This window comes from Physeter macrocephalus, chromosome 14 (assembly GCF_002837175.3).
Source record: "Physeter macrocephalus isolate SW-GA chromosome 14, ASM283717v5, whole genome shotgun sequence".
Classification (NCBI taxonomy): Eukaryota; Metazoa; Chordata; class Mammalia; order Artiodactyla; family Physeteridae; genus Physeter; species Physeter macrocephalus.
Window position 1 is genome coordinate 47,364,869 of NC_041227.1, and position 26,682 is coordinate 47,391,550.

General features: G+C 53.1%; 1 protein-coding gene and 1 non-coding gene across 3 annotated transcripts in view; one reads left to right on the forward strand and one right to left on the reverse strand.

Moving 5' to 3' along the window:
* The window catches only part of LMF1 (lipase maturation factor 1), an 80,414-nt gene that overhangs the window by 15,415 nt on the left and 38,317 nt on the right, over positions 1 to 26,682 (forward strand). For both annotated transcript variants that reach the window (XM_024123419.3, XM_028497999.2), the window contains exon 2: positions 26,359 to 26,507. In XM_024123419.3, the coding sequence (XP_023979187.1) occupies positions 26,359 to 26,507 (149 nt within the window). The remainder of the gene's footprint in view (positions 1 to 26,358; positions 26,508 to 26,682) is intronic.
* On the reverse strand, positions 9,907 to 9,979 carry TRNAG-UCC (transfer RNA glycine (anticodon UCC)). The gene has a single exon. It is a non-coding gene; the product is annotated as a tRNA-Gly (tRNA).

Here is a 26,682-nt window from a genome sequence, read left to right on the forward strand (position 1 = left end):
CTGACTGGAGCACCAAGAGCCTTTAATCCACATGGCTCAGAATAAAAGGGAGAAAAAATAGAAAGGAAAGAAAGAAAGGAAGAAAGAAAAGAAAAAAAGGAAGAAAGAAAGAAGTTAAAATAAAGTAGGATAAAATAAAGTTATTAAAATAAAAAATAATTATTAAGAAGAAAAATTTTTTTAAGTAAAAAAACAAACAAACAAGAAAACGGGACGGTCAGAACCCTAGGACAAATGGTGAAAGCAAAGCTATACAGGCAAAAATCTCACACAGAAGCACACACATACACACAAAAAGAGGAAAAGGGGAAAAAAATAATATATCTTGCTCCCAAAGTCCACCTCCTCAACTTGGGATGATTTGCTGTCTATTCAGGTATTCCACAGATCCAGGGCACTTCAGGTTGATTGTGGAGCTTTAATCCGCTGCTTCTGAGGCTGCTGGGAGAGACCTCCCCCTCTCCTCTTTGTTCGCACAGCTCCTGGGGTTCAGCTTTGGACTTGGCCCCGCCTCTGCGCATAGGTCTCCTGAGGGCGTCTGCTCTTCGCTCAGACAGGATGGGGTTAAAGGGGCAGCTGATCTGGGGGCTCTGGCTCACTCAGGCCGGGGGGAGGGAGGGGTACGGATGCGGGGCAAGCCTGCGGAGACAGAGGCCGGCATGACGTTGCACCAGGCTGAGGCGCACTGTGTGTTCTCCCGGGGAAGTTGTCCCTGGATCCCGGGACCCTGGCAGTGGCGGGCTGCACAGGCTTCCGGGAGGGGAGGTGTGGAGAGTGACCTGTGCTCGCACACAGGCTTCTTGGTGGCGGCGGCAGCAGCCTTAGCGTCTCATGCCCGTCTCTGGTGTCCGCGCTGATAGGCGCGGCTCGCGCCCGTTTCTGGAGCTCCTTTAAGCAGCGCGCTTAATCCCCTCTCCTTTGCGCACCAGGAAACAAAGAGGAAAGAAAAAGTCTCTTGCCTCTTCGGCAGCTCCAGACTTCTCCCAGACTCCCTCCCAGCTGGTCAGCCGTGGTGCACTAACCCCTCAGGCTGTGTTCATGCAGCCAACCCCAGTCCTCTCCTGGCTTCCGAGCCTCAACTCCCAGCCCCCGCCCGTCCCCAGCGGGTGAGCAGACAAGCCTCTCGGGCTGGTGAGTGCTGGTCGGCACCGATCCTCTGCGGGAATCTCTCCGCTTTGCCCTCCGCACCCTGTTACTGCGCTCTCCTCCGTGGCTCCGAAGCTTCCTCCCCCCCGCCACCCGCAGTCTCCGCCCTTGAAGGGGCTTCTAGTGTGTGGAAACCTTTCCTCCTTCACAGCTCCCTCCCACTGGTGCAGGTCCCGTCCCTATTCTTTTGTCTCTGTTTATTCTTTTTTCTTTTGCCCTACCCAGGTACGTGGGGAGTTTCTTGCCTTTCGGAAGGTCTGAGGTCTTCTGCCAGCGTTCAGTGGGTGTTCGATAGGAGCAGTTCCACGTGTAGATGTATTTCTGATGTATCTGTGGGGAGGAAGGTGATCTCTGCGTCTTACTCTTCCGCCATCTTCCTATGCTCTCTTATAGGTTTTTATTATGGAAACTCAGAATCCTGCTCAGAAGCAGAGGGAGTAACGTAGAGCGCTCAGGCCCATGTTCTATGCTCGTTCTGTCCTCGCTCCTCCATGCAGCTTTCCCTGTAGGAAAACAGCATGTCTTTTGGGTTGGATTGTTAAAACGCCCCTACTCAGTGAGGAAGGGCCCTGGCCTCACCATGTTCTTTATTGCCCGGCCTGCAGGGTCTGTGTCCTGCCCTCTCAGGTGGGAAATTGCTTCGTGTGGGAAACAGGCAGTCAGGGGGCCCTCCTCACGCCCCTGCACCCTGCCCTTCCCTCCCCTCACTGGGAGCTTCCAGCAAATATCAGACTTGGTATTGTTTCGTTCACACGTCCTTAATCAGACAACTTTTTTTTTTAACATCTTTATTTACAAACCATAAAATGTAACCATTTAACACGTGCAAGAACAATCACCATCTGCCTCTAAACATTTCATCAGCCTGGGCCTGCGTCCTCACCCCCTGGCACCCGCTCTTGCTTCCTGTCTGTGCGGACATGCCTGCTCCGGCTGCTTCACACGGATGGAGTCACCCCATGCGGCCTCCATGTGCAGCTGCCGTCACCGAGGAGGTGCTGCATGGCTCATCCACAGTGTAGCTGGGACCGCTGCCTTGTGCCTTTCACTCCTCATGATCACTTGCAGAGTCAGAGACAGTTGTGTCCCTTGTATTCTGGGGTCCTCCTGCTGGGTGTTGTGTTAACTTGGGCAGAGTGACGGGCAGAGGATTCACAGGTGTGAGGAATGTGTTCTGGAGCCACTGCGATCCCAACCAGGGCCACTTGTGTTACATTGTGGGGTTCCTTTCCATGACCCAGGGTCCATACACGTTTGTGCTCCCCAGGGGTGCATCCTGGAAGCCCTTGTGGGCGAAGACCCCCAACTCCCTCAGATTCCACAGGGAAGGCATGTCTGACACATCCTCCATTTAGGGTTGCTTTTCTAATAACCTGTGCTCATGGTAATGGGGTATCCTTTGAAATTAAAGATTCTAGGGTAGGACATTTTCATGGTGTTTGAAGGAAATTATTTACTGCAGTAAAACCAAGTACAGTTGACCTCTGAATACATGGGTCAGAATTGCGTTGAGTCCACTTCTACACAGGTTTCTCACTAAAACCTATGAGAAAACCACTCAACCTGCAGTGAGAGGGCCGATATAAAAAAAACCTCCACTGCAGAAGTAATAGCCCGCCTAAATGCCAAATTGTTCAAGGGTGAACAGGATTACATTTACTTTTCAAACATGTTTATTGATACCCTGTTGTGGGCGTGGCCCTGTAGTGTGATTGTACAATGGGGCAAATAGGAAACACTCCTGACAGTTACCTGGGTACCTAAGGTGTGCACCTCAAGTTCAGTAAACTAGGACAGGTCTCCCCTCAGCTTCACCTCCACTCAGACACCTCAGAGCATGTCTCCCCTCAACTTCATCTTTACCCAGACACTTGAGGGCAGGAATCCCTTCAGCTTCACCTCCACTCAGAGCTGATGGCTGGTCTCCCCTCATTTTTATCTCCACTCAGACGCCTGAGAGCAGGTGCCCCTTCAGCTTCACCTCCACTCAGAAACCTCAGTGCATATCTCCCCTCTTCTTCACCTCTACACAGACACCTCAGGACAGGTCTCCACTTTAGCTTCACCTCCACTCAGAGACCTGAGTGCAGGTCTCCCCTCACCTCATTTTACTAAGAGACCTAGGACAGGTCTCGCCTGACATTTATCTCCACTCAGACACCTGAATGCAGGTCTCCCCTCAGCTTTACCTCCACTCAGGGACCTGAGGACAGGTCTTCCCTCAGCTTCACCTCCACTCGCACACCTCTGCACAGGTTTACCCTCATTTTCACATCCACTCAGACACCTGTGGGAGGGTCTCCCCTCACCTTTACCTCCACTTAGACCTTAGAGGGAAGGTCTTCGTCACCTTCACCTCCACCTGGAAACCTGAGGGTGTATCTCCCCTTAGCTTTCTCTCCACTGTGTCACCTGATGGCAGCTCTCCGCTCACCTTCATATCCACTCAGATACCTCAGGACAGGTCTCTTCTCACCCTCATCTCCACTCAGAAACCTCAGGTCAGGCCTCCCCTCACCTTCACCTTCACTCAAACACCTGAGGGCAGGTCTCCCTGCACCTTCATGTCACTCAAACATCTGTGACCAGGTCTCCCCTCAGCTTCATCTCCACTCAGACTCCTCAGGACAGGTCACCCCTTAGCTTCACCTCTACTCTTACACCTGAGGTGACTTTTCCCCTAACCTTCACCTCCACTCAGACACCCAAGTACAGGTCTCCTCCACTCAGTCACCTGAGGGCAGGTATCCCCTCAGCTTCCCCTCTACTCTGTCACCTGAGTGCATGTCTCCCCTCACTTTTTCCTTGTACCTCAGTAATGTGGTGACCTCTGTAACTTGTCCCCGTTCTGTTTGGAGACACTGTGTTAATCTTTCTTTAGTGGGATGAAATGATGCTTATATTAGAAGTTTTTGGTAAAGCCATCCTAAATTAATACATTCTTCCCCTTCTATCTTTCAGGTATTCATTTGGTAAGTGGCAGACACTTAGGATAGCCTACCATGTTAGAGGTAATCTGGGGTATGTATCTTTGCACATGTCCTGGCTTCTCGTGCTGGCATCTCTCGTTCTCTGTGGTTGCACCATCTCTTTCTGATAACCCATTTGCCCTTGACCTGCATCCTCACCCACAGCCTTCCACCAGATGGGGGACTAATGCTACTGTCATGCCTCCATCTGTCATGCCCTCATGTGCTGACATCAGTTTTCATACTGGTGATGGGCACCCAGCGGGGTGTCCCAGGACATTGTCATTGGTTGTACCCTTCTGGGGACGGAGGGGCTTGTGGCATGAGGACTGCAGTGTCCTGCAGGCCTGCTCTCCACTCCCAGGCGCCCCCGGGGACACCCCATGCAGCGCAAGTTTCCTGGGTGCCCCACAGGCTCAGGTTTTGCTTGGTTTTCTGCGGGGAGACTTCAGGTCCCACCCGTGTTTTGTGGGCAGCGCCGCCCCAGAGGCTCCCAAGCCGGCAGAGGCACAGGGCTCTGGGCACGTGGCCGGGAGTGATCAGGAGGACTGAGCGCGCGGCTGGTCTCGACCCCGAGGCCTCTGGGCGGCCCTGGGGACATAGCGGGTTCGTCAGTTGACGCGTCTCAAGGGTCCTCCCAGGCTCAGGGGGCAGAAGCAGAGGTTCCCCGGGGCACCAAGATCCATGTCGGGTGGGATGGGAGCCCAGTGCCCTCCCGCCCCTCCTGCTCCCACGCTGACCTCTCCCTCCATGCACGGTAGGCAGTCGGGGTCCAGGGCTGCCCCCCTCACCGTCTCTGCCTGGCCTCTGAGGCGCATGCCCCCTGCATCAGAGGTCACTGTCTTCGCGCTTCATTCCTTAAAGGTCATTCCCTTACCAACCATGCAGGGCCTCCTGTGACAAGTATGACGGGTGACTTGGAGCTTGTGGCCTAGACCAGGGGCTGGAGACGGGATTCCTTGACTGTCTCACAGTTATTACATCAACAAGAGGCAAAGCAGTGCATAGCATTTGTTTTCAGTTCTGTTCGAGGGGACTCTGGGTGAGGAGAGACCGTGTGAACACAGGAGACCGTGGTGCCCACCACCATGCACTCTCTGCTGTGCACTTTGGAGGCCACTAGTGTTGCAACTTTTACTTTATAAAATAGGTCTAAAATTCTGTGCCCTATAAGTGCGGCCTGTTTCCTGCTCCCCCGCAGGAAGTGTGCTTTTTTGATATTTGCGAGCTTGGGGCTGGGAGCCATTTTCGAACTTCATGCTGGTCCCTGTGCATTTGAAAACCATGCAGGAATCTGGCAGGCCCGGCTTAGCTGCGGCTTCCAGGAAGGGCTTTCTGGTCTTTTCCCCCACGACGAGGCTGCTTTTGGCCCAAGGCTGAGTCCTGTGGGGCTCCAGGCGGGACCATAGGGAGGGAGGCTCCAGGAAGCGACTCCCCTCTGCCCACATGTGCTCAGGTCAGGGTGAGTGAAGGGTCACCTCAGTCGTTTTTTGCGGGCTGACCTGTGATTCCCTCCAAGTGCTTCTGCAGAGTCCACGCTCAGAGGCAGGCCCTTCCCAGGCCTGGGCAGGCGAGAGTGCCAGAGGGACAGGCCAACCCACTGGAGGATGGGTGACGCACGCTGGCCAAGCCCAGGTCGGGGTCTCCTCGGCTCCGGCTCTTGGCCATCTCCCAGGGTCCTCACGCCCAGGCAGACAGACAGACAGACATGGGGATGCTGGTGCTTTCCTGAGGCCTCACTCCTTCTTTCATGGCTCCTGAGGCCTTGGGAGTGTTTTGTAATTTCTTTGATTTGATTTTATCTTGAGGGACCTCAGTGTGTGCAGATGGTGCCTCCAGGTGACCTCCAGGGGATGACCTTCGGGTGATGACCTCCCGGCTGGTGACCTCCAGGTGGTGACCTCCTGGCAGGTGACCTTCAGGGATGACCTCCCAGCAGGTGACATCCAGGCACCTTCATCCCTGTCTCCACTTTTCAGCACTGAGATTCATCTGTCAGGAGCCTTGCTGTCCTGACAGGCACAACATAAGTGTGTTTGATTCACTCCTTAGGAGTTTTCTCTTAAGGGACATATTTCCCCATTTCTCAACTCTGGTGGGGAGGGAGGGGGAAGAGGGAATTTTAAGGAAGGATTCCGAAAGGCTCCATGGCCAGGATATTCCTTTTGAGGATAAGTGTTCACTGTTTTACTGCAGGCCCATCAGGCTAAGAATTGGACATTTAGGGATCCTTGGTTTTATTGAGAAGCTCAGTGGATGAATTTTTGATTTAGCCTAACGTGAAAACTAAGTGTCAGCTAGTGCACAGTCTTCCTTGGGACTGGGCAAGTGTTGGGGTCCCGCCTCGAAGGTCCCGCCTCGAACTGCAGGGTCAGGGAACAGGACCACAACAGAGACGGTGAGGGCTGACCTCTCGGATTGTGCCATGTGAGCCAGGAGCACACCAGGTCCTCTTGGCAGGTGCACCGAGTGGATGGTGGCGTTTAAAATAAACACACCCAGGCTGCGGAGGCCCGTGTGGGTGAGGCCGGGGAGGCGGGGCAGGCGAGCAGCATCCTAGACAGGTAGGTGTCTGGCAGCGGAGCTGCTGTGCAGTGGGGCCGCGCCTCCTGTGCAGGGCGTGGAGAGCCTGGGCTGCGGGCAGGACGTGAGCAGACAGGCCGTGTTTAGGTCTGTCACCTGCCGCCATACCTTTGGTGCCGTGCCCTGCTGTGCTTTTGCCGGGTGGGCCACCCTCACTCCTGTGTGTTAAGTCTGTTTCCAGGCAGGTCGAGGGCAGGTCAGATGTTTACGCGGCCTGGATCCCCAGACCCCACATCCTCTGTCACAGCAGCACCTCCCAGCAGCCGTTGCAAATTAAATGCTCCCTGTGACCTTTACCTCTCTTAAATTCATGCTTTGAAAACAGCTTAATGAGGGGTTTACTGGCCCAATTGGAAGTTTTTATTAAAACCCATTGGTGCTGGAGTGGAGCCTGCCTGCAGGAAGCGATTAGCCAGCCTCGTGGCTCAGAGCTGCCTTGGCCACAGCAGGGCCACCAAACCGTTTCCAGACCCTCACCGGCCCCGGCTCCAAGCTTCGCCTGGTTCTCATATCCTCCACTTTAATTCATGGTTCGTCTAGTTCTCCCACCAGCCCCATGTCCAATAAAGCAGTTTCTTGTGATTAAATTATTCCCGTAATCAGAGGCAGCCGCGGCTGCCCTGTCCTGTGAGCTCACCAGGCTGCAGACCCTTCCGGGGAGCCTGTCCCTGCTGACCCCTTCCCGGCCCTCCAACCTACCCCCTGGAACGTGAGCTCTGCTAGGCAGTGTCAGTCTTGATCTCATGTCTTGTTGTGTCCTTCTTAGAAAAGACAGAGAGCCTGGGTCAGGTGACTCTCAGGGCCGCCATGTGACCCAGCAGAGGTGGTCATTTCCAAAGTGAGGGAAACAGGCGCTGTTAGTATTCTCACTGTGAGTGGCCCTTGGTGACCCTCCCTGCTGGGAGCTCCTGGCGCCCGCCTGCCCCCTCTGGTCTGAGTCTCCTCCTTGGTGTGGGCCAGTGTGGCCTTGCTCTTCCTCTCCATCCCCCTCCCGGTCATGGGGAATGCAGTGCAGGAGATGTGCTGCCCAGACGTGCTGTCTATTGCTGGAGGGGAAGGAGCAGCAGGTGAGGGGCTGGAGCCGGGGGAGACTGAAGGTGCCATCCCCACAGTAACCACCTACCTGGTCATGCCTTCCTTACCCTGGAGCCCGCTCGGATCTGCACACAAGCACAGACCAGGCGGTCCGTGGTATATGCATTTCTGCCCTTCTCTTTTTTTCACTTGGTAATAGCCAATGAAAATTACTTAGTGGAACCTAAAAGAAAATATATTTTAAAGACTTTTCTTGTTCGCATGATTATTAACACTTGGCTTGTTCTAAATTTTTCCCATCTAGTTACCTGTTTCTGCTTCTAAAACAGAATGTGCAGAATTCTAGAATACCAAAGAAGCATTTTGTGGCTGTGATTCATATTTCCAGTCCTGAATCCTTTTGGGGGTGTTTTGTCTGGAATCTTCTAAATAACCTTTTATTTTTATTAAATTGTTTAGATGTTGGACTAGCATTGCCTTTTCAGTTCACAGTATAATTAATAATGACAGCATCACAGTTGACTGCGTGGAGGCGCCTGGGTGCCGACACCCTGGCCATTGAAGGCAGGTTCATCACCACCCATTTTCCAGAGACTTGCTGTTAGTCCTGCAGCCCAGGGTCTGCCTGCTGGCCAGCCGCCCTCCTGCTCACGCCCTGGCCTCACCATTCCCACAGCCGTGGTGCTGCCTCGACTCTCCTGTGATGCCAAGTGCGTGTTTGGCTCCTCCCTTCCCCCACATCACAGTAAGCCATATGGGTCCTTTCGAAGAACTGGCTTTATTTATCAGATTTTTAAAAAATGTGTTCTGGCTCATTAAATTTTACTTTTTACAGGTTGCTTCCTCCTTCTGGGAGGAAGGGGTTTAATATTTTCTAAGATCTTGAGTTGATTAACTCATTAATTGTCCATTCTTCTTACCTGCAAATGAAAGTATGGAGAGGGGTGATCACTCCCCTTTGAATGTGTCCCTGGTCACCCTGGCAGCTGACCCCAGTGTCCCCGACAGTGGCAGATAGTGTAGTTTTATAACCTTCAGATGCTGATGACTCTTTGTCCCAAGTGCTGTTTAGAGAAGAGTGTCAAATGCTTAAGGTTTTACAGGTTATCTTTTGTTGGTCAATTTCTGATTTTATTACACTACGGCCAGATAACACGGCCTAAAGATTGTTCTTTTTTTTTTTTTTTTTTTTTTTTTATTTTATTTATTTATTTTTGGCTGCATTGGGTCTTCATTGCTGTGTACTGGCTTTCTCTAGTTGCGGCAAGCGGGGGCTACTCTTTGTTGCGGTGCATAGGCTTCTCACCGTCGTGGCTTCTCTTGTTGCAGGGCACGGGCTCTAGGCGCGCGGGCTTCAGTAGTTGTAGCTCGCGGGCTCTAGAGCGCAGGCCCAGTAGTTGTGGCACATGGGCTTAGTTGCTCCACGGCATGTGGGATCTTCCCGGACCAGGGCTCGAACCCGTGTCCCCTGCATTGGCAGGCGGATTCTTAACCACGGTGCTAGCAGGGAAGCCCGATTGTTCTTTTAATTATTATTTTTTTTAAGTTAGGCATGAGAGTGGATTAGAAATTCAAGTTGTATTACACAGCTTCTAAGAAAAACAGCTTACCTTCTTTTACCTGCACTCACCCCATCCTGTTCGCAGGGTAACTCCTTCATCTCCTCAAGCAGTTCTGACTAACATGTTTATATAGATTATTCTTACTGTATCACCTCTAGACGTTATCCGTGTACTTCCTGTTATTACTCTCTCACAATTCTAATGCTCTTCCTCTATCTCAGTTCAGCTGTCACAAATGTAATTTTTATTAAATTAATATTCAGTCTTTACATTATTGCAACTATGTAATATTGTTGATTGCTGAGCTAATAGTGACGTATAATGATTTTTTTCTAATAACTTTTTTTTTTTGGCTGCGTTGGGTCTTTGTTGCTGCACGCAGGCTTTTCTCTAGTTGCAGAGAGCACAGGCTGTAGGCTCGCGGGCTCTAGAGCACAGGCTCAGTAGCTGTAGTGCACGGGCTTAGTTGCTCCGCAGCATGTGGGATCTTCCTGGACCAGGGCTCGAACCCGTGTCCCCTGCACTGGCAGGCAGATTCTTAACCACTGTGCCAGCAGGGAAGTCCCTCTAATAACTGTTTTTGGGGAGCCGCACAGCTTATGGGATCTTTGTTCCCCAACCAGGGATCGAACCTGGGCCCTCTGCAGTGGAAGCACAGAGTCTTAACCACTGGACCACCAAGGAATTCCCTAATAACTCTTTGTTTTTCCTGGAGTTAATAGTTGCCTCTTCTTTAAAAAAAAAAAAAAAAAAACAAAAAAACAAAACAAAACATCTTTTCCTTCCTTTTTTGGCCACGCCACACGGCTTACGGGATCTCAGTTCCCCGACCAGGGATTAAACCCAGGCAGTGAAAGCATGGAATCCTAACCACTGGACCGCCAGGGAATTCCCTAGTTGCCTCTTCTTTTTTTGGTTTGCTTTGTTTTTCATCTCTGATCATGTTTCATTAAGCAGTTTGTTCCAAATTCAACAGCACAACTGCTTGACCCCTCCCGCTAACTGTTTTTTTTTTTTTTTTTTTTTTTACTGAATCAGACACATTAGATAATCTATCAATGCCTTCTCCCCCTTCATAGAGATTTCTCCTTGGGTGCTGTTACCACCTGGAGTGCATGCTTTTGAGGCCTTGGATTTGGAGATGGTGGGCAGATTAACTCTGCCTGATTAGGTACCACTGACTGACTGGTCCCTCTCGCCATCTCTGGGATCCTTGTGGTTCACAGGGCAGGTGCCTTGTGCTGGGGGTAAGGCCAGAGATGCATCCATGTCTCCACTGCCTTCCTCCCCGTTGTGTTCTTGAGCAGTATTCTCAGGGAGGATCATTTTTAAGCCCTTTTCTTGATCACATTTATATAAAACAGCTAAAAGCATCTGGCGAGATAGGTCCTTCTCTTTACTTCTCCAGCATTAACAGTCACCTGTCTGAGGCAAGGTGAACAGGCTGATTTTATTCACCTTGCCCCAGTGCTGCTTCCTTTCCAGGTAAACACCTGTGTGTCCTGAATCCTGAAAAGCACTGAGGAGCCAGAGAAGAGCTCTTGGTCTCACTGGACACCATCGCAGCCACTGGCTGGCCTGGAACCTCCAGAGTCTGGTGTGTGTCCCTGGAGCTTCCTGGCTGCAATGCCCCATTGTCGGGTGCGGGAGGAACACAGCGTCGGCAAGCCTGACCTTTGGCAGCGCAGTAACAGGGAGAGGCATTGTTAGGTTAGCTCTGGAGCAGCAGCTGTGTGCCAGTTTCTTTTGTAAATGCTTTGATATTTTAAAACAGAAATTTTAAACGAGGAAACCATGCTTTGTTGCTGTTACAATAGCAGCTCTTGTCCATGTAGGTTTATTGAATGGAGACAGACACCGATGCAGCTTTAGTACCATTAATGGCTCCCAAGTGTGTCAGACAAATCTCTTCTTGATGGCTGTGTCCTTCTCTTACCAAGAATGTTATACCTCTTTTAAAGGAGAATCCTGTACTTATTACGGACATGTTGGCTGATCTCAGATTGATGTCCGTTTGACAGGGTTTTCCATTTGTTTGCAGCCTCAATGCCTGTCTTTTGAGCATTTAGAAGACTGACATACAAACAGGATTCAGGGGTAAAATTTGTGTGATGTCCACTGGCCCTTATGGGCCTCCGTACGGGCTGTTCCTGCTGTGGGACGTGGCCCCTGGAGCTGCGTGCTCCCCTGCCGCCGGCATCCTGCACATCTCCGGGGGCTCCTCCAGCCGCCGCCCCGACCTTGTCCTTCGCCGGCCCAAATCCCTGCCACTCCTGACGTGGATCTTCCTTGCGCACTGGTGCCCCTCCCCTCAGTGTGCAGACCTAGTCCCGAGAGGAACTTGATCATGGCTCAGAGCCCGCATGTGGGATGGGGACTCCAGGTCCCCCGACTTGGCATGGGGGCGGGCAGGCAGTCAGCCCCCTGGAGGGAAGCCTCACGCCTGCTCCGGGCACCCGCTCAGGAGGCCATGCTGGTGGTGCACACGCACATTGAGAAACCCGAGTCCTTGTTTCCTTTGATTGTCTGTGAAACAAGTGTGTGTGCGCCCTGGTGTCTGGGCGATCGCAGGTTGTGAGGCTCATGGGGCCTCCTCAGGCATCAGCCCACGCTCTGGGCCTTGGCGCGGACCCGGGAGAGCGCTGAGCACAACCTCAGCAGTCAGTTCCCCCCAACAATGGCAGCTGCACAACGAGGGCCACGGGCTGCCTGGCTCTGCTCTCCTCGGCCCGGGCCCGGGCAGCGGCAGGATGGGCAGCGGCCACTGCCATGCGTTGTTCCCAGGTGGTCTGAGGCAGAGTCCCTGAGTCTGTCCTCTTCAGGCAGCTTGTCCTGGTGAAATGTGTCAACAGCACCTTGAAAAAGATCTCGACGTAGCTTCCAAGTTGGTTCAGAGCCCAGAGGGCGCTTCACCCAGCCCCCCAGTACTGACCCAGCACTGGCCACCACAGCTGGACTGCAGACAAAATTGGGCTTGTCTGATGTTTTCTCAAGACTGGACAGGTTGGGAGTTGGGGGCTGGGTACCACGGGGCAGGTGAGTTGCTGCGACCTCCCTGGAGCACAGTCATGCGCCTGCCAGCGGCCTGCTCCCTTCAGGGTTCCTACTGCAGGACCGGGAAGGTGCGGGCAGGCTGGAACAGGGCTCCTCACTGTGTTGGGGATGGAAACGGAGGTGTGTCCGAGGCTCAGGTGGAGAGCTGGTTAAGTAATGTGTATCTCTGCTCTGGGTTACTGCATGATAGAATTCAGTGACCACAGTGCTGTTTAACGAGTGAAGCCGTTTTTATGACATGTTAAGCAGTGTGTCCTGTATTCCATTTTGCCTCTAAAAAAATCTAGCAGATCTGTTTTGAAATCCATGACCAAGGGGTTAACCAGATTTACCTCTGGGTGAGCAGGTCACTTCCTTCTTCTCTCTGGTTCCGATTTATCTTCACTAAACATTTTTGCTTTCAATTAAGGATAAATACGTTAGTTTTAATAAGTTAGTTTTAATAAAGGAAATCAAAGGTGAAGGGACGTGAGCTGGGCCAGGGCACGTGGATCCTGTGTTCACGACAGGCTTCTAAAAGCCCTGGGCTTACTGAGGCCGCGGGACTTGCCTTGTGGGAAGGCAATTCCTTCCCTGGGATGAGGTCTTAACTAGGCAGAAGTGGGTTGCAGCCAAGGTTCAGGCCTCGTCTGGGTTGGGAGCAGGGACCCAGTGTGCTGGGATTTGGGAGAGTGGAGGTCTTCGGGGCTGGGGGGGTAGCAGGGGGTCAAGCCACCAAGTAGGGACCTGTCTCTGGCCAGGCCTGAGGTTGACCTGCTCTCTGCACCGCTGCCCAGCAGGAGGCACTGGCCAGGGATGCCTGGATCCCACAGATGGTCATGGAGACAGTCCTTAAAGGAGAGCCCATCTGTGAGGTGGTGTCAAGCAGGCAGGGTGGGACGTGACGGTCTCGAGGTCTGAGCTTCAAGGACACCCAGCTGCGGGCGTGGAGGCTGAGCAGGAGGAGGAGTGTGGGTGCAAAGAGCTTCTGACCTGACCTCTTCATCTCTGTGCCGAGTGCTTGCGTGAGTCTGCAGAACGTGGGGCAGGGGTGTCACTGGGCCCTCGCCAGGCACTTGGCGCTTCATCGGGGCCTGGCTAGTTCAATATCCTTCTACCCGTCGCCTTTGTGCTGTGTCTTGGGTTTTGTATTTTTTGATGGCAAGAAATCTCCTTTCATCTGAGGAAGAGCTGTTTGATCTGCCTCAAGAAAGGCAGGAGGCTTGAGGGATGAAAGCAGTGACACAGGAAACAAAACCCAATTCTCGTCACGCAGCGGACCTCTCCAGGCCTCGGACCTTCTGGACTCTCCGTGTTCCGGGCCCCTTCTTCCTGCGTTCCGAGGGTGCGTGTGTGGTTTTGTTGAGAGGCTTACGTGAAGGTCTTACTACGTCAGTGCGTCCCAGGCTTTAATTTGGTGAAAAGCGCTGTTCCGGGATGGAGAGAGTGGGTCTCACCCTGGTCCGGTTACACAGGACAGTGAGGTAAGCGTCAGCCTTTCAGCTTAAACACTGTTAAGCGGTTTTCACTGGTGAAACCTTGCCCCCGCCACCACCACTTGGTTCAGGACCCAGATTTGGGACAGTGGACACCATTGAACATTTGGCTCATCTTCAGTAAACCGGACAGCTCTCTTCCTTTTTTCCCCTTTTGGATTGTGCCAAAATCAGCAATTTTGTCATAATCCCAATGAAAATAACAGCTGGGAAATGTCAGGGGATTTGCAGGTAGCCAGCAGGTGCGCTGTGGATGGGGCATGGCCAGCTCTCTGGTTTGGGAACAGGAGGCCCTGGGTGGGTGCCCCTTCTTTCTTTCCTGAACACTGAACTGGAGCAAAGCCCTACAGTTTTCTTAGAGAACGTGGCTGTCTGCACAGAATCCTGGGTCCTACTTTTCTTCCCTCAGGACCTTATAAGGCCTCACTCTGTGTGGGAGGAGCCCAGGGCATGAGCAGTTCAGCGTGCAGGGCACGTGGCTCTGCTTCCACCTTACTCCCACCTCCGGCTGCAATTGGACAACCTCGGAGTGGGAGGGAACACATTCAAAGAAGCTCCATCAGTCCCATTTCAGCCTCTAGCTCATAGCCTCCTTGGGGAAATCAGTCACTCTGAAAAACACACCTCCTGTTTTGTTCTGGAAAAAAGTTTTGTTTTTAGAGTTACACCTGAATAGTTTGATCAGACTCACTACTGCAGCTCCCAAGATGATGACTTGCAGCTGTTCTATAAAGTGAGTGCTCGTTCTGCTGGGAGTTTTAAAGACTTATTCCCATACTCACTGTAAGTTTGGCTTCTAGAACAAATGGCAGTGTAAAAATAGCATTTCAGGGACTTTCCTGGTGGCACAGTGGTTAAGAGTCTGCCTGCCAATGCAGGGGACTTGTGTTCAATCCCTGGTCCGGGAAGATCCCACATGCTGTGGAGCAACTAAGCCATGCACCACAACTACTGAGCCTGTGCTCTAGAGCCCACGAGCCACAACTACTGAGCCCACGTGCCACAACTACTGAAGCCCCTGCCCCCTAGTGCCTGCACGCTGCAACTACTGAAGCCCACATGCCTAGAGCCCATGCTCCACAAGAGAAGCCACTGCAGTGAGAAGCCCACGCACCACTACAAAGAGTAGCCCCTGCTTGCTGAAACTAGAGGAAGCCCGCATGCAGCAACAAAGACCTGACGCAGCCCATATATATATATATATATATGTATGTATGTATGTATGTATAAAACATTTCGCAATTTGCTTGCCCTCAGAGAGAATGCTGATGATCAGTTTTAAACGTTTCTTTAATTTCTGAATATGAAAAACATCAAATCTGAAAGTAAACAGAGTGGACTTGTGAGCCCCGGCAAGCGTCTCAGACACTTCACTGCCCAAGACGTGCCTGTCTTCCATGTGCGGGTGACCCCTTCCACTCTGCTATTTAAAGTAAACCGTAGGTGTTGGGTTATTGCGTTTAGCAATACTTCGTTGTACACCCCTGAGAGATGGGGTTTTTTAAAACAATGTGACTACAATACCAGCATCACACCTGAAAGCTTAGGACGAGTTCTATCACATATGTAGTCAGCATTCCAGTGTTCCTGATTGTCTCCTAAATAATGCCCTTTCTACATTCTGTCCAAATAGGGATCTGACACATTTCATTGATGTGCCCTTATCGCCTCTCCAGAGGCTCCTCCTTTATGCTCCCGGGCAAGGTGTTTCTCGGTCTGGGAGTGCCAGGCCCCCCGCCCTCACTGTGAGCCAGTAGGAGAGCTCCAGGCCGCATCAGTCAGCTTTGCTTCTGGCAAAGATGCTTCTTGGGCGCTGGGACTTTCTGTTGCCGCCAATCAGGAGGCACAGCCTGCCTTTCCCGTCTCTCTCTGCAGTGGTGAGATTGCTGAGGTCAGGCCTTCCCAGCCTGATCTGTCATTAGGAAGTTCTCCACCAGCCGCACTGCTGGGCCCCAGCAGCCTCGGTGTTCATTGCCTGGACTCATCCGCTAGGGCCTGCAAGCCGGCGATGTTCTAATTCTGTTGTTCTGTTTGCATTTGTTATTGGGGATTTTTTTTAATCAAAGTAACTTTCCCTCATCAACTCTCTGGTTGCTCTAAATGCAGTTTCTCTGGGGATGTCAGAATAAACCCTTCACCCTTTCCTTTACTTAATTTTCAGAAGAACTTGGTTCCCAAGCACCCCAGAGGATTCCCTTTTTTTCTTTTGGCTGCGTTGGGTCGTCGTTGCTGCGTGCGGGCTTTCTCTAGTTGCCGCAAGCGGGGGCTACTCTTTGTTGCAGTGCATGGGCGGCTTATTGCAGTGGCTTCTCTTGTTGTGGAGCACAGACTGTAGGCGCATAGTGTCTGGAGCGCAGGCTCAGTAGTTGTGGCGCACTGGCTTAGCTGCTCCGCAGCATGTGGGATCTTCCCGGACCAGGGATTGAACCCGTGTCCCCTGCATCAGCAGGCAGATTCTTAAGCACTGCGCTACCAGGGAAGTCCGGCAGAGAATTCCTTTTAATGTCATTTCCGTTCACTCTGTTACCACCACTCAGTAGTTGAGCTCGTTTCCTGTAGATTCTCTCGTTTTTGTTGTTTTTTTATTTCTATACAGGCAGTCATATTTTTTTCCACTTCAGACCTTAAACTTTTATTTCTTTTTCTCATTTTTGCAGTGTCTAAGAACACTAGTGTTGAATAGACTTTTAAAATCATTTATGAAAAATTTCAAGCATACAAATAAAGTTGAATTGTATAGTAAAAAACCCATCTATGGACCACCTAGATTCTACAGTTTATATTTTACGAGTTTTTGTTGTAGCTCATATGTTCATCTTTCTATCCACCACCAACCCTTCATGTATTTTGATGCAATCCAGAGTAAATGTCAGTTGTCAGTATCCTGCCCCTAAATACTAAAGACTCAGTGGGCAGGTCGTTAACAAGAGCTCAGCACACCTTCAGGGTTTTGCCTTGATGAAGAATTCACACACAATGAAATGTGCAGATCATAAGTGGACGTTGTTAGTTTTGACAAATGCATACACCTGTGTAATCTAGACTCCCATCAAGATGTAGAAAATTACCATCACCCCAGAAAGTTCCCTCATGCCCCCAACTAGTCACCACTCGCATTTAAGAAAAAGACTGAATTTATTCTGTTCTAAGAGTGAGTCCATGTGAAAACTTACAGGACTTTTTGTCTGTTTGCACCTGATGCTCCTCATGAGGAGGGAAGGTTTGCTTCATGCCAAGCTCCTTGCCTAACTTTCCAAAGGACCTGCTCAGTTAATATCTCTCCTCAAAACCCTCATGCCCTGTCCTTTCCACACAAGAGATCCTTGGTTTCAGTGGCTGGTGGGGAAGGGCGTGGTAAGCTATGTGAATGACAGCTGGAGGATTCTGCATATCTGGCAAGTGAAATTAAAATTCCTGAAATGAAAGCATATCTTAGTTAATAGAGAAGTTTCACCTGCTTTCTCATTTATAGGCTATAATGTTTTTTATAAGGATGGGTAGTATTTTTTCTGTTTATTGTTATTAATGTAAGGCACTTAAGTCACAATCTTACCTCTTTGATTTATGTCCTAGAGAGAACGGCCTGTTTTTACTGCGTACCTTCTGAGCATAGTGTGTGATGACGCATGGCTTTCCGTCTCTCCTTGCTTGGACAGACAGCCTGATAGATCCTCCTGGTGGAGGTAGTGATTCCTCCCTCCACACCTATACTGCTTTATTTCCCCTTTAAATCTTTGATTATGCTCAACATTGTCCTCATGCAAGCAGTTTGAGTCCCTTGCTGTCTGAAAAGCTTCTGGATTCTTGGCTCTAATCTCGGAACAGACAGTTCCGTCAGGTGCAAGACTCTGCACTCAGATCACCGTCTTCTCATCTCCATTGTTGCTGAAGAGAACTCAGCTGCTGTTCCTCTTGTCAGTTCTCCGAACATAATGTCTTTCTTTTCTCTGACTGCTTTGGAGGTTTTGTCTTTGGTTTGCAGCAGTTTGACTATGATGTGCCTGCATGTGGCATTATCCTGCTTATGATTCCCTGCGGTTTTTGAGTCTGTAATTTATGTCTTTTACCAAACTTAGCTAATTTTTGCCATTATTTTTTCAAAGTTTTTTATGCCCCATTTCTCTCTCCTCCTAAGATTCCAATTACATGTATGTTAGAGCTTTTGATGTTGTCCGACCAGTTCCTGAAAGTCTGTTCTTTTGTTATTCAATTTTTTAAGTCTCTGCCTCAGATTGAATAACTTTGATTGAGCTCTCTTCATGTTCACCACCTTTTTATTCTCTGTCATCCAATCTGCTTTTAAGCTCATCTAGTAAAATTTTAATTTCAGATATTTTATTTTTCAGTTCTAGAATGTTTGTTCTTTTTTATAGTTCTGTTTCTCTTCCAAGTTCTCTCATCTGTTTATGTCTTATGATCGATCATATTTTCATTTATGTTCTTGAGAATTCTTACTATGGATGCTTTTCTTTGTCTGCTTGGAGCTTGTGTTCTGGGTGGAGAATGGAAATAATTGAGATGAGCAGTGTGTGGTGGGGTGAGTGTTGCAGGCTAGGCAGTGCCGGGATGGACTGAGGCCCAGGTGTAAATGTTACATCCAGGGAAGGTGTATCTGAGCAGAGACCTGACCAAAGGGCCATAGGGATGGGCACTGGGGGCAGGGACTTGACGCACCTGGGCTGTCAGCAAGGGAGGAGACCGCTGGGCAGAGCAGAGGAACAGGTGAGGCAGTCATGGGGGCCCTGGTCAGCTTCATTCTCTCCCTGTAGGTCTCTCTGAGGGTCACCCATGGTGTTTTCCCATGATGACTTGCGTCAGCTGACTTAGCTGAAACCTGACCCTCTGCCATACACTGATCCTTCTAGAAGAAAGGAAATTTCTTCTAATGGCATCGAGGACATGATGCCAGAAGCTGTCTCTGCCCCTCCCCGCGTCCCTGAACCACCACCAGGCTCCCTTGCAAATGACCTCTGAGCAAGATTGTGGCAGCTGGCGGAGCCCACTGGGTCCTGGTTCTGTGGCCGAGACGCCCTCCTTCCCCTCCTCATTCTGTGGATGTACGTGCCACCCAGAGAGGGTCTGTGAGGCTCCCTGCCCTCATCAGCCATCCCGGCCTCTGGGCCCAGGAGCTGCCCATCACGCTGACCTCACGGAGGGCCAGAGACAGAGAGCGTCCAAGAGGCATTGACAAGTAGAGGTATGGGGAGGGCAGGAAGAATGCTGGTGTGTCCCCTGCCATGGCCCCAGTGGAGACGGTGTCCACGTGGGGCAGAGGCCTTGGGGCTGGCCCGACCTCTGCCCTGACCTCTACCCTGGGCGCCTGCCAGGTGGAGAAGTGTATGTGATTCCCTCCTTTCCAGAGGAGCTGACCCTCCCTGTTATTTCTGACGAGTGTGGACACACTGGCCTCTCCTCCCTCAGGTGACAGGGCCTGTCCATGGGCAGTGAGGAGGACTCCAGGAACCGTGTCCACCAGTGTGGGGAAGCTCTTGAGAGCTGTGGGTGAGTGGGTCATCCTCCAGGGTTATGTGGGTGAGGGTTACCCCGCTTCCGTGGCACAGGGGTGGGGGACAGGAGCTCGCCCTGCTGTGGTGCTCGGTGGGCGTGGCCGCTCTGCGCAGGACCTGTGGACACACGTGCCTCCTGGGCTGACAGAGAGCAGGTCTGCCCGATCACCGCCAGCCACGTTTCAGGCTCAGCAGCCCCACATGGCTAGTGGGCCTGGGCTGCACAGGCGGGAGGCAGGTCAGAACCTCCCCTCGTCTTGAGCAACCCCGAGACAGCACTGCTCAGCATCTCCTGAGGGGTCTCACAAGGCACTTTGAGACGAGCTTCAGCTAATTTTCTTTTCTTTTCTTGTTTTTAAGATTTATTTATTATTTATTTATTTTTGGCTGCATTGGGTCTTAGTTGTAGCACGCAGGATCTTTGTTGTGGCACGTGGGATATTTCATTGCGGCGTGCGGGCTCTTCATTGTGGTGTGTGGGCTTCTCTCTAGTTGCGGCATGCAGGTTTTCTCTTCTCTAGTTGTGGCATGCGAGGTTTTTTTCCTCTTCTCTAGTCGTGGCGTGCAGGTTTTCTCTCTCTAGTTGTGGCGCACAGGCTCCAGGGTGCATGGGCTCTGTAGTTTGCAGCATGCAGGCTCTGAGGTACACAAGCTCAGCAGTTGTGGCGCGCGGGCTTAGTTGCCCCGTGGCATGTGGGATCTTAGTTCCCTGACCCGGGATCGAACCCACGTCCCCTGCATTGTAAGGTGGATTCTTTACCACTGGACCACCAGGGAAGTCCCATCAGCTAATTTTCATGCACAGGAAACAAAAGACAAAGAAATGGTCAGGCATTGTGCCCTTCAGCCAGATATATGTTAAATATTTGGAATATGTTAATCCTGAAAAATCTCTGTTGCCAAGTCTCATTTCCGTTGACAGGAAGCATTCTCATATTTATCCCAAACCAGTAAAGCCAGCTAAGGTCATTACTATGGATTTTGTTTTCAGGCTAGCTGGTGACACCTGTGTGGATCTGAGCAGCAGGGGACACCTGGGGCTATGAAGTCTGGTTGCCACAGCAACCGAGTACGAACCAGCACCGTGACAAAGTGCAGTGGGAGGAGGGTCGCTGTGCGGGTCACACAGGTCACTTCCCGTTCCCTGCAGCGCCCAAGGACATCCGTAAAACACAGACTGGCAATTTGCTAAGCGCTTCCTAATTGAGAGCATGCAATTTAAAATGATTTTACTTAAAGCGTGAAGCATTTAACCAGGTCTTTCAAAAACGTCTTCTTGCTAGAAGATGTGTTCCACTTACCATCTGATCTCTGGCTTAAATCCTCAAATATGTGAGAAGTGACCCGGAAGCTGGACAGACGGGGTCCTGTCCCAAGAGATCTGTCCAGCTCACACCGGTTCTGGAGGATTCCTGGGCAGACGTGGCTCTGAGCGGGTCCTGGTAGGGGGCATGGGAGGCTATAGACCAGGCCCGGCACGAGGGGGGCGGAGGTTGGGGAGGTGAGCAGGAGCATGGCTGCACCTCTGGGGCAGGGCAGCATTAGTACCTCCTGGGCCCTGAGGACAGGCCCCAGTCTGTCCCCTTAGGACAAGGGCAGCTCTGCCAGGTGGTTCTTATGGCCGGAAGGGGTTGGTGGACCTGGGCAAGCCCCCGTGCACCATGGTGACTGCAGGAGGGAGTGTGAGGTGGATGTAAGGTGTGAGCAGGCTGGGCGGGGCTCTTGACCTCGCTGGACAGGTGCACGCAATCACCAGGTGCCCCGTCCAGGTGGGGAACAGACAGATACGCATGTTCCCCGTGACGTGCTGGACAGCGAGCGGCTGTTTCTAAACACCAGCGAGAGTTTTCCTTCAAGTTTTGTTGTAGCCTCCCTTGTGTTTTTTACCTGATCTCATTTTATATTGTGTCTCAACAAAAGAGGAAAGTGTGTTAGCCCGTCATTGGGCAGGGCATGCTGGTCTGGACTGCAGTGTTTGCAGCAGTCAGCAGCAGCATGCAGCTCTCCCTAGTCCCTTCTGGGTGACGGGCGGGCAGACGGTTCAGGAACAGTGTCGGTGGGACCTCCCCCTGATTTCACGGCTGCCGTGCAGCCCCCACTCCCCAAGGCCTGACACCACACAGCGAGGCCTGCCCTTTGCTCAATACCCCTTGGCTCCGCTCCGGTGGGCATCGGGGCTCCAGCTGGCCCTCAAGAGCCCATGCAACGCAGGAGCTCCTCGGCCTGCACCTGGCTGGCACTCTGCCATCAAAACACCAAATTCCTCCAGTGGAGTCTGCGTCACACGTGCCAAGCGGCCATGATAAAAACTCTCAAGCATGGCTTTGCAGATCAGAAATGTGGAGGAGAACACAGGAGTTCAGCCCCGGGTGGCCTGGGCCCCTGGGCCACTTCTGATGCTCTGCTGAGAAGAGGGGCTTTTTCTCCACCTGCCGCTTAGGCCATTCCAAGGTCGCCCGCTTCTGTGAAACTTGTACTTTGCAGGCATTGAGCACAGAAGTCATCAGAGTCAAAGATGCAGGGAGGAGCGGGGTCCGCAGGCCGTGCTCCTGGACCACGCCAGCTGGACGTGTCCCATGACCCAGGCCCCGTGTTCTGGACACAGGCCCAGGCGGCCCTCTAGCTTATTAGCCCCAGAGTCTGAGCACCTCTCCTGCTGCCTGAGGTCGGCGAGGGGACCCAGGGCACGTGGCAAGCAGCAGCCAGTGTCACAGCAAATGGAGTTGGGGCTGCCCGCCTTGTCCTGCCACCCTTCTGACCGTGGTCTCTGCCTGGGCCACCCCCCACCCAGGAGCCACTGTGCCTATCGCGAGGCCCCCGGTAGGGCTGTGAGCGAGACCCAGAACTATCCCCGCCAACGCCAAAGTGACATCCTCCCACCGGATGGGGCCAAGGACAGTGGACCAGGCACTCCCCCAGCTGGCCCATCACCCTATGTCTCGAGCTTTGGCCTCTGAACCCCACCTGCCCATCACAGCGGGCTCTGACTGCACTTGTAGGAGGCGTGGGGCTCTGTGGCAGAACGAACATCGGCACCTGGGGGGACAGGGTGGCCCCAGAACTGTCCCCAAGTTGTAAAAACAGCCCTTCTTTGCCGTCAGTAGCTGCAGAACGGGCTGCTGTGCCCGTGAAGACTGGGAGTGACTTACAGCTCCGAGTGCTCCCAGGGTGGGCGGCTCAGGCAGGAGTGACAGCCCGTCAGGAGGGAAGCGCTTTCCCCTTCTCCCGCTTTTAACTATGAAGCTAATGGGTTTCCTACTCATAACGTGGATGGTGCTGTCATTTTTGAAGGATCCATGCCTGCGACATTTAATTACTCTAAGTAACTGTAATAGTTTCGAGGAGGTTGTGAGGCCTCAGTTGCTTTCAGAGCCATCGGGTGGCCTCTGCCACTGAAACCTTGCTTTAGATCACATTTCCTTTCTGGTTGGTGGCTTAGCCTGTGCCATCCTGACCTTGATTCTGGGTGACCACAGTGCCGGGCGAGCCCCCTCTGAGCCCCCTTGACGGTCAGCAAGAATCCCCCACGAGGAGCCACCCGGCCCCATCCTTGTCCATCCTGGAGTGCCATGCCCACTCTGCAGTGGCCGTGTGTTCTGCATCACCAGGCCCATGCCAGGCCGCCCAGTGGTGGATTATCCAGTCTTCGATAGAAGAGCATCTTCGCTCTTCACAGGCCCACGAGGACAGAGCCAGAAGTCAGCACCACATTCACATCGGAGCTGTTTGGGGAGCAGGTGCCCCATGTGGTGAAGGAGTGAGGGACCCACGGGTCACAGGTCGGGCCAGGAGACTGAGGGGCCGAATTCAGCATGTTGTAGGGCTTCCTCAGACTCGTGTGCAGCTCTGGCAGACACGGGCTGAGTGATTCAGAAGCACAAGTCGGGAGGAGGGGAGCATGGAGAGCATCCACTTCCTCTGACCACTTGAGTCTGCTCAGCTGCAGCCGGTCCAGCCCACAGGCACCCAGACTGCCCAGAGCCTGCAAGGCAAGGGGCTGTGTCTGCTCTCAGACCTGGGGGCCACCGACTGTGGCCAGCCCTGAGCTCTGGTCAGGACAGGGCTGTACGACCCTGCAAGTCCCTGTCGGAGCCATCCCCAGAGACAGTGGGCAAGCGGCTCCTTGGGAAGGCCACCCCCGCCGCACCTCACCCAGCATGGAGGGTGGGCGCCGACCCTCAGTCTCACGAGGACGCCTCCCAAACATGGCTGGACGCTGGGCCGCATTCCTGGAAACCAGCCAGTAGCCGCCGAGGTGAAAGTTCTAGCAGCAGGTGGTACAGCCCACGGAGACTCCCCTGGTCACTTGCTCACCGTCACCCCAAAGCCACTGGTAGGATGTCCCCATGCCGTGGGCGAAACCTTCCAGGCCCCCGTGAAGGGGCTGTTGCCTTGCCCTCCTGAGGGGTCTGCGCATAGGCTGGGGTGCACGTCTGGGAGGAGGACTTGTCTTTCTGGGGCCACGGAGAACAGTGGTGTTCCTTGTGCCAGCAGCGTAGCTGCTGACCACCGGCGGGACCCCAGCAAAAGAAGCGGAGCACGTGGGTGCAGGCCACCCTCTCCTCCTAGCAGTGCCGGCGAGCACTAATGGCTGGAGTGGCGGCCAGCGAGCAGGCAGCCTCAGCTTCCGCCTGGAAAATGGCTATGCCGAGATGGGGGGTGGGGGTGGCCCCATGCACCCAGCAGGATGAGGGAGGTTCCGAGTTCAGGAGGAGGCAGGAGGGCCAGGTGACACGTACGTCCCTAGGGTGATAGCGGGTCCCCGTCACCTGCTTCCTGGCACTTAGGAGGGTCTCTGGGCTCTGCCATTTGCATTTCGCTTTGATTGGTGTCACTCAAACTGCACATTAAAATTCCGTTCGTCGCGTCTGTGCAGAGCGAGGTGACAGAGAAGGCAGACCCGGGCTCTGGGGACTGCTCTGCCCGCCCACGTGAGGTCTGCAAGCTGCTGAGGGGCTTCCAGGGAGCGTGAGCAAGGGTGGGTCCCCACTCCTGGGCGGGTACGTGGGCTGTTCCAGCCTTGTTTCCTCTGGGGCCTGCCCAGCTCAGCCTGGAACACCATGTCCGCCTGCCCTGCTTGCGGGGCCGCATTGAGGAGGGGTGGGGACAAGTGGCCTTTGAGGTCCCTACTCAGATCTGAAGCGTCTGCGGATAAGTCCTCCCAGAGCCGTGTCATCACTCCATGTTCTGCCGTCATAAAACCAGACGTTTTAAAATGCCCCCATGTAGAAGGAGTCCAAGCTTAATGAAAACGACTTCTCAAGATAAAACCAGAGAAGGTGTCACATAAGGAACAGAGTCCGCTTCTTCCTGTTGAAACAAGAAGGGGGTTTGAAGCACATTGTGAAGCAAAGGTCGTCCACGTCCACGAGCAGAAGGACGAGTCCTGGACCCAAAATGTGCAACGCTCGGTGTCTGGAACCTCGTAGAGCAGACGAGCACGAGGGCTTCCTGCCTTCTTCCCTTGAGGCATCTGGGGGAAGCCGGGTGTGTTCCCTGGAGGCCGGCTCAGCCCACGTGGGCATCCCACACACTGGGTCCCCAGAGGAGGGTGGCACCGATGTCCCCATCTCGGCCTTGGCCAGAGCGCCCTGTGCTCTGCCGTCCTCTCCCGTTGGTGACAGCTGTGCCGACAGGCCCACCGTCTCCATTGGTCGTGGCCTGGCCACAGCCTGGTGGCGCTCTGGGCTCCAGTCGCCTGCCTCACTCGGCTCCCTCCCCTGGGCACCCCTCCCCAGCACTGTCCAGGCTTCTTTCTGCTTCTGGAATCATCTCCAGACGGTGCAGGGCGCACGCTGGTGGTCCCAGATCCCCCGGCACAGGTGGCTCAGCCGATGCAGTGAGCCCACAGAGACCCCAGGCAGTGACGGCCCACCCATCGGTGCCGCCCTGGTGTTGGCACTGCTGCCTTTGGGCAGACTCACCTTTTTGTCTTCCAGAGAAGAACCTATGTGGAACTGAGCTTCAGAAATCCAGAGCATATGAGAGTCAATGGGATTTCTCCCTCCACATTTTACTATGAAAAATTTCAAGCCACAGAAAGTTTCAAACAGTTGTACAGTGAAAACCCGCAAACCCACCACCTACATTCTGCCGTGGCTGGTCCTTGGCTCTATTGGCATCATCACACATCTGTTCACGCCTCATCTTAACGTTCAGTGTGTCTCAGAGTGGGGTCCAAAATTCATTTAGGTTTGTCTGTTTTTTTGAGAAAGAAGCTTACAAACATTGAAATGCACAGACCTTAAGGTGCTTTTGGTAAGTCTTGGCCAGTGCACCACCATGACCAGCACTCCCACCCCCGGGGCGCAGAACCCCCCAGGCAGCCAGATTCTAATTTCTCTCACCTGCATGGGGGCAGCTTGTTCTGGAACCTACATCAGTGGAACTGTAGAGTGTTTGCCCTAGTCTGAAGCGTCTCTGACGCAGCAGAATGTTTTTGAGGTTCTTCAGTGTGGTGTGAAAGGGAAGTTGTGCAGCCCACAAAGTGCAGCGCAGGCTCCTTTTGATGCAGCCGGAGACCAGCTCCACGTTCCGGGTGTCCCGGGGACTCAGTGTGAGGGGCCGTCTCCACGGTAGGAGCGAGAACTCAGGTGTGCTGGCTGCTCACACCTGCATTTCTCACATGGGCTCCCCAGCAGGAAGAATGACTGATGCCCCCCATCCAGCGGTGCCGGGCTGAGCCACGCAGGGCCTGTACTTGCTACTCCCCCGGCTCCCTCCCTCACCTGGGCGGATGGGACCACAGTCTGCTCTGCGCTCAGCAACTCACGTCCGGGTCGTCCAGCCTGCTCGGTGCCCATGTCCACCCTGGTGACTCCTCAGGGGCTGCGCTGTGTCTGTGGGCGCCCTGCGAAGGGCAGGAGCCACGGCCTGAGCTGCTAGGCTCAGCCGGGCACTGTGGCTTGGTTGCTCTTTGTCCTGTTTGAAGGACCGTCTGGGTTAAGCCGGGTTTGGTGCAGTTGCTTCCTCGGAAAGTGTCCACTGCTGCTCACTCATCCTTTGTGTTCTTCTGCCCTCATTTCAGGATGGGAGTCCCAGCTTCTGGAGACAGGCTTCCTGGGGATTTTCCTGTGCCCTCTCTGGACTCTGTCTCCATTGCCCAGGGGGACCCCCACGTCCCGGATCGTCCTGTGGGGCTATCGGTGGCTGATTTTCAGAATCATGCTCGGAGCGGTAAGTAGAACTTTTATTTGTTATACTTGGAAGGAAACGTACTAAAAACGAGTGGCTGCCTTGCTGCCTTCCCGCTAGCCAGGCCAGCCGTGCCCCTTCCACCACTTTCCATGACGTCCGAGGCCTTTTTCTGAGCACTCGATGCTCCACTGGCCCCTCTGGCATGGCCATTTTC